This window comes from Lathamus discolor, chromosome 5 (assembly GCF_037157495.1).
Source record: "Lathamus discolor isolate bLatDis1 chromosome 5, bLatDis1.hap1, whole genome shotgun sequence".
Classification (NCBI taxonomy): domain Eukaryota; kingdom Metazoa; phylum Chordata; class Aves; order Psittaciformes; family Psittacidae; genus Lathamus; species Lathamus discolor.
In genome coordinates, this window is record NC_088888.1 from 90,249,323 (window position 1) to 90,263,071 (window position 13,749).

Here is a 13,749-nt window from a genome sequence, read left to right on the forward strand (position 1 = left end):
TATGTACATTTAAGCACATATATTTGTCATAAAGGACAAAAGAGATATTAAAGTTAATAAAAAGAGGTCTACTTCACAGAAAGGATGACTGAAATACAAAAGTTAAATGCCTGGGATAAATCAGCAAAATGCATTTATTGAGAACAGTACCTAAATGCTGTTTAGGTTATTAGCTACCTATTCACAACAGTCATACTTTTGTCTCAATGAAGAGGCAAGTATGAACAAAAACTACAAATGCCACAGCTTAAGTAAATATTTATAAACTCTTGATATAGTTCAGAAGAAAGAAAACAAGACTAGGCAGGACACAGCTGTTCAATCACAAGGGACAGCATTCACCCTGTCCAACTGCTGCTACTTAAAAGTTGGGTCTCCAGTTTGAACCGGTCATCTAGGCTACATGTGAAGAAGGAGCTTCTGAGGGTCATGTACTCTGTAGAAATACATGTTTTTGCCAGCTATAGAGGAACCAAGAGAGGTCTCCATGCTGCTGGTACATCGACTGTTTCTGTAAAGGTTGGACAAAAGGTGGTTAAGAGAAGTGAGATGATACATACTGTGTAGCTACATGTACACGTACAGCTTCTGAGGTCTGCAGGTCCAGGAGAAATCTGCAGGCATGCACCTTAAAAACCACTGTTATAACAGAAGCCTAGCTTAGGTAAGATGCCTAACCTCTATACAGCTAAAATGAAGAGAAATGAAGCTCATCCTGCGTGAGCCAAACAGGCAAGTGGCACATTCTATACCATATGCTTATTTTGAACAAAAATTTCTGTACCAGATAAAGGTCATGTCAAATCGGGCACATGATTTCCTTCAGTTCCTAACTGTATTTTGCATCACAAAATCTCAGGGACACCAGGACACAAAGGTAGGTTCTTCCACCTTAAAAGCAATCCATGAAATCATGAAGGAATCCACACACACAGCTTGCAGTTGGAAGCCCACTCTTTCGCCAAGAAACTTGCAAACCTTTGCTAGTGAATAAAGCTAAAAGTGCGTTCAAGTATTCTAAAAACTCACTGTTATATAAACAAGCAGGTTGGAAAGCAAACCTTAACTGCTACAGAAAAACATTATTAAACTGTTTCAGAGTCAGAAAACCCCCATGACACATTCATGCACAATTACCATCCCAAAGGAAGTTGTTCATAACCAGTTAATGCCCATAGGAGCAACAGTGCCGTGATAACTGGAACTGTTGACTTCATAAGGAAGCCAGAAACTTGGCATAACCATGAACTTTTTACGTAGAAAATGAAAACAGACTGCACACTGCCACTTCAGAGACAAATACGGAAAATCCAAGACAATAACAGTATGGAAGAAGATAAAATATGAATGGTTAAAAGCAATGTTCTTGCAAACAGCCATGAGAAAATATCCAGGTGTTACTAAGCAACTGAAGAATTTGTAAAGGAGAAGAATTACAGGATAATTTACATAAGCTTGTTAATTTTCTGAAGTGCAGCTATTACATGCATTCTCACTCACTAACACGAAACCAAGCATTCACATGATTACAAAAATCTGTACTGTATTCATACTTCTGTAATAAGATACCAACCCATATTATGCTTAAGAAAAGCTGCTCTTGGAAGATATTAATGCTCCACATTTTCTCAGTCAAAATGTACCATGACATAAAGCAATTAATGATACAAGCAGCATTTGAATGTGAGTGTGACCTCAGCATGCACAGAGATATAGTAACAGAAATACAGCCAACTAAAACACAGAAGACGCTATGAAAATATGCTTTTTTCAAAGCACCTCAGCTTTAATCCTTCAGCCTTTGCCCTCAGAGATAAAAGCTTTCCCCAGCTGGAACTCTGTTAGTGAATTCCAGGTTTGTTCTGGCCACATGCGTTAGCTTTGTGTTTTGTTTTGTTAAATTTGCAGATTATGTCAAGTTAGATTTGAGAGTGCGTGACAGTAGGACTTTAAGAAGAAGAAAAATCCTACCTTGGCATGCCTGTGCTCTGCTAAACACTAATACACAGCAATAACTAGAGACTGCAGAGCACTTCTGTTCTGAAGGACTTCAACAAAGCTGATTATCCGTTTATTATACCTAGTCCTAAAAAATCATTAGCCATAGTAAAAACAATAAAAAAGTCATTTTTTCCAGCTTAAACTAGAACATTCATTTAAAAAGTATGAATTGTCTTACCGAACATTTACTGTTGCACACATCAGCACATCATTTAACATGAAAAGCCGTCGTTCTTTGGTTTTGATAATTTCTCCTTTGTCATTGTAAACCGTCTCAACCATATCATCAGTCCGGATGAGGTATCTGTTTCCACTGCTGAGTAGCTAGATTTTAAAAACAATCAATACTGTATATTATGCAGGGCACATCTAACATCTGGTGCAAAAAAATAAAAGAAAATACAACGGATTATCACTTGCCATCCTCATATAAATGCCCACAGGTGGATTTGCCAAGTGAATTTAGCCTCTTTATTAATTTGCTTTTCATTTAGAGAAGTAGCAGCTTCTGCTGCCACCAAAATGGCCTCCAGGGATTTTCAGTCTTAATATGGAATATAATTGCTCTGAGACTATTTCACACAGATAAAGGTCCCCTAGCAAAAGAACAACAACAAGAAAAATCTCCTACAATTTCTGTGCTTTCCTTCCCTCATCCCACCTTTCACAGCCCATTTAAGTGCTAAATGTGGTTCTAGTTGTCCCAAAATGGGAGGTCAGGTGGGAGGATCAGACTGCCAAAAATACTGCATGCACAAGAGACACATTGCATGTATATAGTTCCTGCCATTGAGCCTTCAAGGGCTGAGGATCAGCACTGTGTGCAAGTATGAACTAATCCCTCACAGTTCAAACACCACCTTTGGTAGTGGCCAAGAGAACAAAACGGTCCGTAACTTCCTCATTTCCTATCCACCTTCTTCACTGCTTGTTTCACTCTGCTTGGCATTGTTCCAGAACTGTATGTGCACCCTTTTCTGATAAATACCTTAAAACAACTGTGTTCTGGTTGACAACTATTATCCTAAAAACTATGCTTTTATACATCACAAAAAAACCCTCCTTGCACTCCTTCAGCATGCCTGCACTATTCCACACTGTTCCATCCCAGGATCATTCCAGTGTGTAATCATCTGTAACTTCACAAAAGCAATAATTGAAGCATTTATGCCCCATCTCACGGGGAAGGAGGAACCATTTATGATGCAAATAAGACAAGCATATGTATATATCCACAATACACATAACTACTAACAAACTCAAATGAAGAAGACTGTTCCTTCCTTCCTACTGCATGCCTTCCACAGTTCTTTAAAGACATTTCTACTGTATGATCCAAATACATGAATGAAGTAGACTGGGAAGTTCCTTAAAACAAGACAGGTCTTGAACACATTCAATAGCACATCTTGAACTGACCTGTAGTTGGAATCAATAAAGTATAAGGAACTGGTTCCCTCCTTTACACAGGAGTAATTCCTCAGTTCTGGGGTGAAAGCTGAATTTTTCCATGCAGAAAAATGCATAAGACTTTTCTATCCAGCATTGCCACAGAACACCAGTACTACTGTTGCTATTTCAGCATGCCACTCACTCCAGCACACAATGGTTTAAGCAGCGAGTCTCTTAAAGGTCACATCTCAAACCTACCACTAGAATGACCCCATGTTGTTGACATTTATAAAAATCCACAAGTATTTGTTTGATGTCTGTTTTGGAGATCTCTCAAGGCCCAGAAACTAACTCTTCGATCATACACTCCTACTTTTCTCACCTTGTTCAGATAACGTTCATTCATTGCTTTTGCTATTTGTTTTATTTCACAGCGCTGATCTGCATCCCTTTTCCTTTCATTTAACTTCTCTGCCAGTGTTTCTAGTTCTGTAAGAGCCATCTGTAGAGGTAATCTGTCAGGATGTCCTTTATTAGTGTTCTTCAACATATCCTGTCAGGAAATGATAAACAAAAATCAAATTTCATTTCAAAGTCAAGTTCAAGGGATTATAGGATATACAGTTTACCACAATGTTCTTTATCTGAGTATCCTAATGAATAAGACCAATGAATACCTAATGAATATTCAGACAGCACACTGCTTACTGTACTATCTTAATAGTTCTTGAAAAAGATACTGAATGGGGTCACATACAGCTCATTTATAGGGCAAAAGTACAAAGAAGGAACTTGAATATAAAAACTGCAAATGTAAATATAAATGAAAAAGATGCACATAATATTAAGCACAACTTGAAAATCAGTATTATAGTATATGTAGGTGTCCATAAACAATTACTTAAAACTTTTCTGACATTTACTGTCATAAGATTGTATTTTCTTTATTACTGTTATTATTCCAAACTAACACATTGACAGCACGCTCATCCTCAAGTAGAACAAACTACTTACTTCATGGTGGTCACAACAGCTTCTCAAAGTCTTTCCCTTTTGTACAGATACAGTAGGAACAATTTGAATTATATCTTTTTTCCTTTCCCACAGCACTTAAAAATCTCAGTGTATTCACTACTGCTTCCTGCTACAATGAACTCCATCTCTTCTGCTGCCTCAAAAACTCTCACCATGGCTTCCCACCTGCATGCTCCCCCCACAACTACCTCTCTCCCACAGTAATTTCCAGACCTGCACCACAAAGCCTTCCCTCCTCTATGGCACCTGCAAAACACAGCAAACTCACAGCGCTCACTGGGATGGACCTGCCATGATCTGGACGGAGTTAAAAACAGCCTAAGTTGGTCTGGAGCAGGTCTACACTGGGGAACTGTGCTGTTCCTGCAGCTTAACTGCCTGCTCAGGCAAGACCTGAAGACTCCCTGTCAAACCCTAGTTTTCATGGGAAGGAAACCAAGACGCTGCAGATCAGAAGGAAGCTGTACCACGCTTCTGCAGATCCTGTGAGGAAAGCAGCCAGGGAGAGTGTGCACTTTCAATCTATATCCCACATATATTCTGAACTATCCGAATCATGAATTACATCCTTTCGTGTTTTTCTTAAATGAAAAGTAATGACTCAAAGTCCCTAGTGGTGTTTTTAAGTGTGCTTAGATAACAAACTGATATGAACAAGTAGCACATTTGAAGTAGTTTTACTGCGAAGTGATTTAGAAGCTAAATCTAACTTATCAAGTAACCAAGCGTAAATCTGGTTTAGTTAGATTTTCCTGCAGTGTATTTACTGCCTGTCCCTGCAATCAGACTATTTATTTACCATTTACCTGCAATAGTAGAATGAACTGTGGAAAGCGCTGGATAGGTTTCATCATTAAACCATACAGTGTAATTCGATCAGGGCTTGACTCCTGGCACTGCTGCAATGCAAGAAAGCCACAAACACTTGTTTACTTCCATGAATGTATTTCCATCAGTAACAGAATGAAAGTTATTCTACATCATTTATACAGTGGTACTGTAAATTTACTGTTATCTACTATAAAGATTTTATTTTTAAATATTGAATCTTTTTTCAAAATCACTATTAAAATGTGGCATGTTACTGGCCTGAAATACCTCCTGAAATCAATACAGCTAGGATAAAGCCACGCCAGCAATGCAGCACCCATGCATATATTGATACAGCACATTCATGCTTTTTAAATAAGCAAGGGACTGAAACGTCTGCTTACCTTCAAGCACAACAAAGGCAATGAACTTGTTCAAGTGTGAAAAACGTGGTCTGTTGATTTATTGACTGTAATTTACTATTGCTGCTTTATTTCTTGGGGCTAAAAGACTATAAATCTCTAACTACTTAGTGTTTTTAAAAGGAAATCTAAGAAAAACATTATAATCTCAGTGTTACGCAAACAAAAAGAAATTTTCATTTTCTTTATTAAAGTTAACTAAGGAAAAGAACATTGATTTATGCCTGGAAAGAAAAACATTAGAATCCATTACTTTTGTTTATCAGGACTGGTAGATAAAACCAGGCAAATTTCATCTGCTTGTACAGAAAACCCCTGTTTGTATACGATGATTCAACATTTGGAAGTATTTTAGCCAGAATCACAGTTGACCCAGAATAAGGAGAGTAGAGGAAATATTCAAAACCAAAGCACTAAAGAATACTGAACTGCCATTGTGCTTAAATTGCCATTATTGCTACAACTATCAAGCTTCACTGCATTTTGTTTCCATGCTTATCTCCACAAACAGGGTTTTTTTTTTGCCCAAACAGCAGTAGTGAAGATTCTGGTCTTCAATACTGGTGGGCACACACATACAAAAACAGAAGGTGTAGAAACATCTTCTGTTGTCAGAGTTCAGCTGTAAGTCCCCAACTCTGAGTAGCACCAGCACCAGCATTGACAAGCAGTGACGAAAGGTATAAATTATGCCTCTATTGCAACAACTGGCTTTTAACACTGCAAGACTTATGAAATGACAATGTGCTCATACAGAGTCTGATCTTCCTGGGACCAAAGGCTTCTAGCATATAACCCTATGTAGTGCTGGCCACACTCCAAAAAGTTGCTGGTTAATTTTAAGATCTGAAGACATATTAGGAATCATCCCTCCTTCTAGGCAACTTAAGAGCTTCACCATTTAGTTTGCCTAGGGCACCCGATTTCCATGTTTGGTGGATCACTGCAACAGACCTGACAGGCTGACTGCTCTGAGAGGCACAACTCAGTCCAGGACGCTTGGGGAATAGGACAAGCAGAGATTCCAAGCTCCCAGCAGGGTCACAGGTAGCCTAAAAGCCTTGCACTGCATTTGGTATACCCTCTGTAAGGTATCAGTCCTAGAGATTCACAGAACTTCTACTGCATGTACCAAGCACTCCGTGCACATCATCAGAAACATAATGTTCATCAAAGCAGCATGCATTCTGCACAGAAATTTTAAATTTCAATCCCAAATTGGAAACACTATTTTCAAAATACTAGGAGATTCTTATGGAACTGAGATCTAGTTACACTACTCTGCACAATACAATAAAGAAGTTAGAAGTAAAATAAATCACAAATAAGAAGAGGCCTCATATGTTGAGCTATTATTTGAGCTCACCTGATGGCAAAACAGGGATTCCTTCACAAGTAGTCATACAAACACCAATAAACTGATCCAAACAACAACAAAACTACTCTGCACTTCAAAATACATCCTAGATCTAACATCATGTTATTCTCTGAAAATACAGTAGTGGAAGTGAATTCTCTGGGGATTTTTTTGTGCCAAATCCACAAAACATGAAACCAAAGTTCATAAAACCAGTCACACAACATGCACTATTACCTGCCAAATTTTCTCCTAACTTATAATTTACACTGTCTTGTTTATATCAAATACCCAGCTGTTTTAAGGTTAAACTCACCTTTAAAAAGTCTAAAAAGGCAGGTTTGGTGGCACATGTTTTCTTGAGAATCCCTACCGCTGTACTGAAGTTGTTTACATATTCACTGTATGCATCCAATACCATAGATTTAGAAAACTGAAAAGAGAAAAGGATAAACCTTAACTATAAGTACAAAAGATCCCCAAAAGCATAACTAGACAGAATTCAGACTGTTAAGGACTCTACTTGCTCACAATTAAGGGCTTTGCTTGGCTTAGTGCTAGATCTACAGCAATACTGGTGATGTTCAAAATACTCTTTCTGTAGAAGACAGTTTGGAAATCTAAAGATGTAATAGCTATGAATGATGAAATGTAAATTTACAGAAATAGCTTCATCTTGGCTATAACACTAGGGCAGAGCCTGAGGACTATGGACAAAGGGCATCCACTGAGATTCAAAGCAGCTGCTGGGATCCCCTGATAATCCCATGGCTGCCTATCTTCCAGACTTGGTGAACCAGCAAAGTCCCAGGGCCTTCAATGCCCCATCTTCAGCTGGTAAGGGTTTACCAAGAAAGCAGACAGATTGTGTGCCCTGAGAACAGCAGCATGAAGGGCAAGACTGCTGCCCACTGCCTTAGTAATCCCTTTCTTCTGCAGAGCTAGTCTCGTTAACAATACTTAACTTGCTCAGTCAAAACAGGGCAGGTTTGCTTTAAACAGCAGATCTTTACTAACCACTTCATTTTGACTGAAATGGGGTCAAAGCACTCAGAGACACATATCCCAGCTCTTTTAGAGCAGGCATGAAAAGGTAGTAACTTCCAGCAGCTGGGTGGCCACAAAACAAGGCACTCAAACCAGCAGCCAGGCAACATTTTCCATCCACACACCAGTGGTAGCAACAATGTTCTTCTATCAACCAAGGACACTTCTTGCTTTCTGTAGTTCAGTCCTTTACTGGATAGACTTCCCCATTAAGAGTGGGATACTGTTTTACAAATACTCTTCACCGGTGTCCCAGCCTCAGTTAAACCCCAAGAATTCATGACATCACCTAATATGTTTTTTTCTACTCCCAACAAGCATACTATGTATGACTACCTACTTTTTAAGAGATGCTAAGCCTCAATCTCACCTTAATTTTGTTGGGTTTGTGAATCTGTTTTCCCAAAAACTGTAACTGTTTACTTAAATGTCTGAAAGCTTGATCAAAACCTGAAAATTTTGCCCATAATCCTTTCTCATCTACCAAGCAAGCCGAAGGCAAATGCTGGTGTCAGTTTCCTTACCAGTATGGTACACACATACTCTGACAGTTGCCACAGGCATTGGAGAACACAGGAATAATAGAAAGACAGAAAGATAGGGAGATAGAATAGCAAGCATAAAATAAAAGCAGATTATCTGGTTGGATGCATATGCTTACTGAAGCAACAAAGACATCACCAATCAGTTCCACAGAGTCCCACTCAGATACACGACTCGCCAGCGCAATCTGAAACATGGAATGGCATTGAAGAATTTCCTTAATTCGATAGAAGACCATTTTGAGTTTTCTTTCACTCAGTAATTTTGGCTCCATATCTGAAAGGGGCTTCTCATATTGCTGTGGGGAAAATAACAACAACAAAAGACTTAAATGAAAAAAAATGAATTTATGTAGCAGTACACACACAAAATGTCTAAATATTTGGCATGAAGCATCTGCAGCAAAATCTATGAAAGTCACACTACAGATTCTTTAAAGATTTGATTATTTTTTCAAATTTCCAAATTACAAAATAAAAAAAGATACTAACGTACCTCCAGGATTCTTTTGAGAGCATCCACATAATTCTTCTCACTGTCAACTACAGAGCCCAAAATATACCTTCTCACAACCTGCAGAAGAAACAAAGTCTTGTCTGAAACTCTAATCAGGTAACTGTTCAGAGTTGGGAATGCTGATGATAAAATTCTCACATTAACAAACCACAAGAAACACAAAGCAATAGAAGAAAACTAGAAGAAAGGAACTGCAATAAAATACTACTGTACCTCTGCAAAAGTAATTAAATTTACATTTATTTAAACAACACAACGGTTATTGTATCTGTATCCTTAAACTCTGCCAACTGTTGCAATTCCAAGCTCTACTTTTGAAACTTGTCCTTTAATTTTAGATGCATAAATTTAGGCATTAATATAAATAATAATAGGTATAAAAATGATTTTGGTTACTTCAGTGAATTGCTGCAATAAAAAAGGTAATCAGTCTTCAAAATCAGTCTTCAGGATTTTTTTTTTTTTTTAATATGTTTTAGAAATTTATTAGGTGTAACCTGAAGGACAAAAAAGCAAACATTAACTGCCCTTTGGTAAGGCCATATGAACTGTACCACTGAGAAAGTGTCTAAGTAAGTCAGCATTCTTGCTTGGGCATTACCATACATAAGTGAAAACCCTGTCTCATCTATATTCATGCCTATTGACAAAGTAGTAAGAGCTCCAAAAAATGCTATCATATTTCATATTTGCAAACTACAGGCTATTTATCACACCTTTTCCATCTCCTGCCACTGTAATTCAGCTGAAACACACTTTGTACGCATGCACAAGTGACATGACGGGAAGGAATAGGGAACCATTCCGGTTTAAAATTTAAACTTCTGTTATTGATTAATTTCTTGCTGAGTGTAAGGATTTGTTTTCACCCAATCCATTTCCTAATCCAGCTCATTCCAGAGCTTTCAAAAGCAAGACTCAGAGAGAAGACAGCACAAGGACAGGATGAAACCACTCCCAACAACTGCAAGGGAAAGGAAGGCAAAACTGCCTCTTTTGCTATTTTCAGCTAGCCTAAATGACCATGAAATTCAAGTCTCAGACTTGCTTCTCTGCTCCTCATTCCACGGCCTCCTGCCTTCTCTATCACAGCTGCCTTTAAATCTCCACGATGTGCATTCTGAAGTTAAGTGCAGGTTATGAGAGGATTTTCTTTTAAGTATTAGCATTTCAAAAGGAGACTTCAAAATTATCTTAGACCTTGCTTAAAAACATATATGGTAAAATTAGTTGGTCTAATTTGTGTTTAAAATGGATTTAGCAGTGTTTTATTTATTATATCAGCTGCTCTGGTAAAGAAAACTACTTTTAGTCACAGTTCATTCTTCTGGAAAGAATAAACATCTGTAGAAAGTGGGTGCTTTTTTCAGACTTTGTAATACACAAAATAGGTACTTAATAGTGCCTGCAGGTTACTGCAATAGAAAAACAGAACTTACAAGATGATTGCATGCAAGTCTTAAATCTATACTCACATTTTTGCTTGTAACAGTAGCATACAAGCATAAACAACTTATGGTAAGAACTCAGGTCCCAGAAGCAAAGGCATCACAATTGAGTCCAACCTGGGACACAGCATTTGAACAGGCACCAGATTTTAAACAAAAGCTATCGTGCCACCTGCTGTTTAACACAAGCATATCCATAAAGTCTGCTTGTTCATGGCCGAGCAGTCCAGGCTGGAAGGGGGTCCTGGCCTTCACCCTCTCCAGCTGGGATGCCCAGGCTGAAGTGGTTTCTACAGTGACTACGGAGTTTGAGGTGCAAATCAGCAAAATATACTCTTTCTGTAGACTTGACTTTATTAAATACAATTTATTTATTTTTAATCAGGAGAAATCTTAAAATACAGACAGAATACAGGATATTTTCTACATTTAAATAGAAATCCCACAGCATCTACAGAAAAGTTATCTGACTCAAAAATGCTTAAGCATTTTTCTTTTTCATTCAAAATTACCACATTAAGTGTTCAGGTAGTGAAACAACATAATTATTGAAATTTTATAATGCAAAATAGCATTTTGCATGTCTGGCTGTGTTCAGGACTGATACAACTATATGCACACATACCAATTTTAAACAAACTACTTATTCCATTCTGAATGTGATGTCCCTAAATTAATATGTTAAACACCAATATGTTTGAAGAGCAAGGCACCTGGGAGACACTGATATAGAGCAGAAGGGGAGGAAAAAGAAGCAGAAGACCATATTTCTAAAAAGCCTACTACCTGCTGCTGTGATAATCCTTCAGGCATAGGAGTCATAATTGCTTCTGTATGCATACAGTCCACATCAATAAATAAATTTAGCTCCTCTTCTTCCAGACATGATGATCTATGATCTACAAGGAATTGAACAACCAAAACATCAACTCACACAACATGCAGATTAAACAAAGAAAATAAGAAAAATAAAAACATCCTATCATCCAAGCATAATAATTGCACAGTCTTATTTTCACTTACCAAACAAAAGAAATTTCCCAGCACTCCTGTATCACCTGTGAATCACATAAATACCACCACTGATAGGCACTCTAATACAGAGCATCTTTCGAAGGTATACTGAAATCCACTTGGCATGAGATAGCTTGACCTCTTCTCCCTGTTCACAGCCACAACAGGGCTGGCCAGAGTGCAGGACATGATAACTACGGTTAAAATACTGCTGCAGTATTTTAACCCTTGTTGTTGAAGGGCCAGCATTTTTGAAATAAATGACCTTTGGGAAGAAATTAAACACACCCACGATATGATCCAGCTTAAAAATTCCACACACCCTTCCATAGCTGAGCTAATGTAGGTAACCAAATGTACCAAAATGTTGGCTTTTATCACAAAGGAGAATAAGCGGTTCTGCATTGCTCCTTATGTACTAATTTTACGCAAACAGCAACACCAAAGTGCAGCGACAGGTGGCAGTATGCAGCCAGCCAAACAAGCAGACAGGAGCAAATTAGAGATAAAGAGAGAACAGTATGAGAAACTGTTTCAGAACAAAAAGGGAAGCGAAGCAGGTTTGTTGGCTGGAAGGAATTCAACAAATTTGCCACTAGCTCCCTGCTGATTTGGTAAATGGCTGTGGGCTTAAATCATCCACAGATATACTGTGTCTGCTACCTAACCTCTAGAAATGCAAGGCAGAATGCCAGGTTCACTAGAACACTGCCCTGCTGAAGCTGATCATTTTCTCCAGTGCAACAGCAAGACACTGAGGATACGTTTTTGATCACTGAAATCTGTGCAACTAGCTTTCTATTTTCTGTCTGTGAATTAGGCAAATTCAGAAGCAGGCAGAGGCCATGGCAGGGATATAAGGTTTGTCCTGCTCGTTACAGATAGGATGCAGCTTTATGTTAGCTTGCTCACTAAAAAAGTCTTGTTCTAGTCTTGTGGCTTTAGCTTCCTAAAATAGTACTCTGAAGTTACAACCATTCAATTAGGTGTGCAGAAATATGAGCAGAAATACATACTACCCCTTGGACTTATCCTAAAGAGTAAGTAAGTTTGTATTCAGTTACTACCTTCTACCTCTTGCAAAACTTAACTGTGGACTGCTCCTGCTGAGGCCCATGACAAAGGGATGATGTTTATTCTTAACTAGAGGAAGAATATAAATACTTTCAGCTTTTTGACTTCAACCCACTTTTAGTTTTCCCAATCCAAACTCAGCTTTCATCAGAAATCACCAGTGATAAAGCAGAAATGCCTCTTCCTCCTACTTCAACTCCTTAGCACAGAAAATGTTTGTTATTCCTTGACTGCTACGGACTTTTTAAAACAGCCACCTATCACTCCACTGAAAACCATGTTATGACAGCAAGCTTTCCTGACATTCAGGAGTTGCTCAGAGGAGGAAACTGAACAGACTTAGTACCTAAACGTAATTTCCATACCCCCATATATCAAAACCTAGATAGAATCTATACCACTGTTTTAGTGGGATTTTGTTGTTTTTAAGTGGATCCTTCCCTACGGTCCTCAGGTTTCTCAGATCACTCGGATTCTTGCCCCGAACCTAAAACTACTCAAGATGCACTGACTGTACTGTCATCTGAACTGAGTAGTATACCATACCTTTCTGATGTAAAGCTGATTTCATGCATCCAGTACTCAGCTCCCAGTACAAAAACCTGCTAGGCCATTCACTTAATGTCTCAGAAATAACCAGAAAGAGTAACAAACACGGTAAATGGCACATACCTTGAGAAATGAAAGATTTTGTTCTAATGAAAGAACGACCCTTTTTCACAGCTGCTTTTGTCTTCTCAAGCCCATCTTTGGTACCTTCTCTAGCAGCTCTCATAAGCTTTTGCATCTGTTAAAAAGAAAGAAATACAGTCTACACATTCAGTGAATAACAGGAATGTGTTTTAGCATGCACACCATGCAAAATACTTTCAATCAAAATACCTTTTAAAAGAACACTGTCTAGTATTTTAGGCTATAAATATAGCCCAAAGTCAAAGTAATATACAGCAAGTACACAGATCCATCAAAGCTCAGATCTGAGCACCTGTACCTTCTCTTAAAATTAAACCTGGAGAAAGGCACTTACTTCATGGCAACATTGTATGCAAGCCTAAAATATCAGGAATGCTTAAAAATTTGCACCAAAAAT

At 38.2% G+C, this 13,749-nt stretch overlaps 1 protein-coding gene across 4 annotated transcripts in view; it reads right to left on the bottom strand.

Moving 5' to 3' along the window:
• Positions 1-13,749, bottom strand: part of ARHGEF10 (Rho guanine nucleotide exchange factor 10) — a 133,215-nt gene that overhangs the window by 74,478 nt on the left and 44,988 nt on the right. For all 4 annotated transcript variants that reach the window (XR_010613243.1, XM_065681538.1, XM_065681536.1 and 1 more), the window contains 8 exons: positions 13,332-13,446; positions 11,358-11,470; positions 9,103-9,180; positions 8,726-8,905; positions 7,334-7,450; positions 5,235-5,327; positions 3,776-3,946; positions 2,180-2,325 (listed from right to left, as the gene is read on the bottom strand). Coding sequence is in view for 3 of the 4 variants with exons in the window: in XM_065681538.1 (XP_065537610.1) it covers positions 2,180-2,325; positions 3,776-3,946; positions 5,235-5,327; positions 7,334-7,450; positions 8,726-8,905; positions 9,103-9,180; positions 11,358-11,470; positions 13,332-13,446 (1,013 nt within the window). In the remaining variant the exon portion in view is untranslated. The remainder of the gene's footprint in view (positions 1-2,179; positions 2,326-3,775; positions 3,947-5,234; positions 5,328-7,333; positions 7,451-8,725; positions 8,906-9,102; positions 9,181-11,357; positions 11,471-13,331; positions 13,447-13,749) is intronic.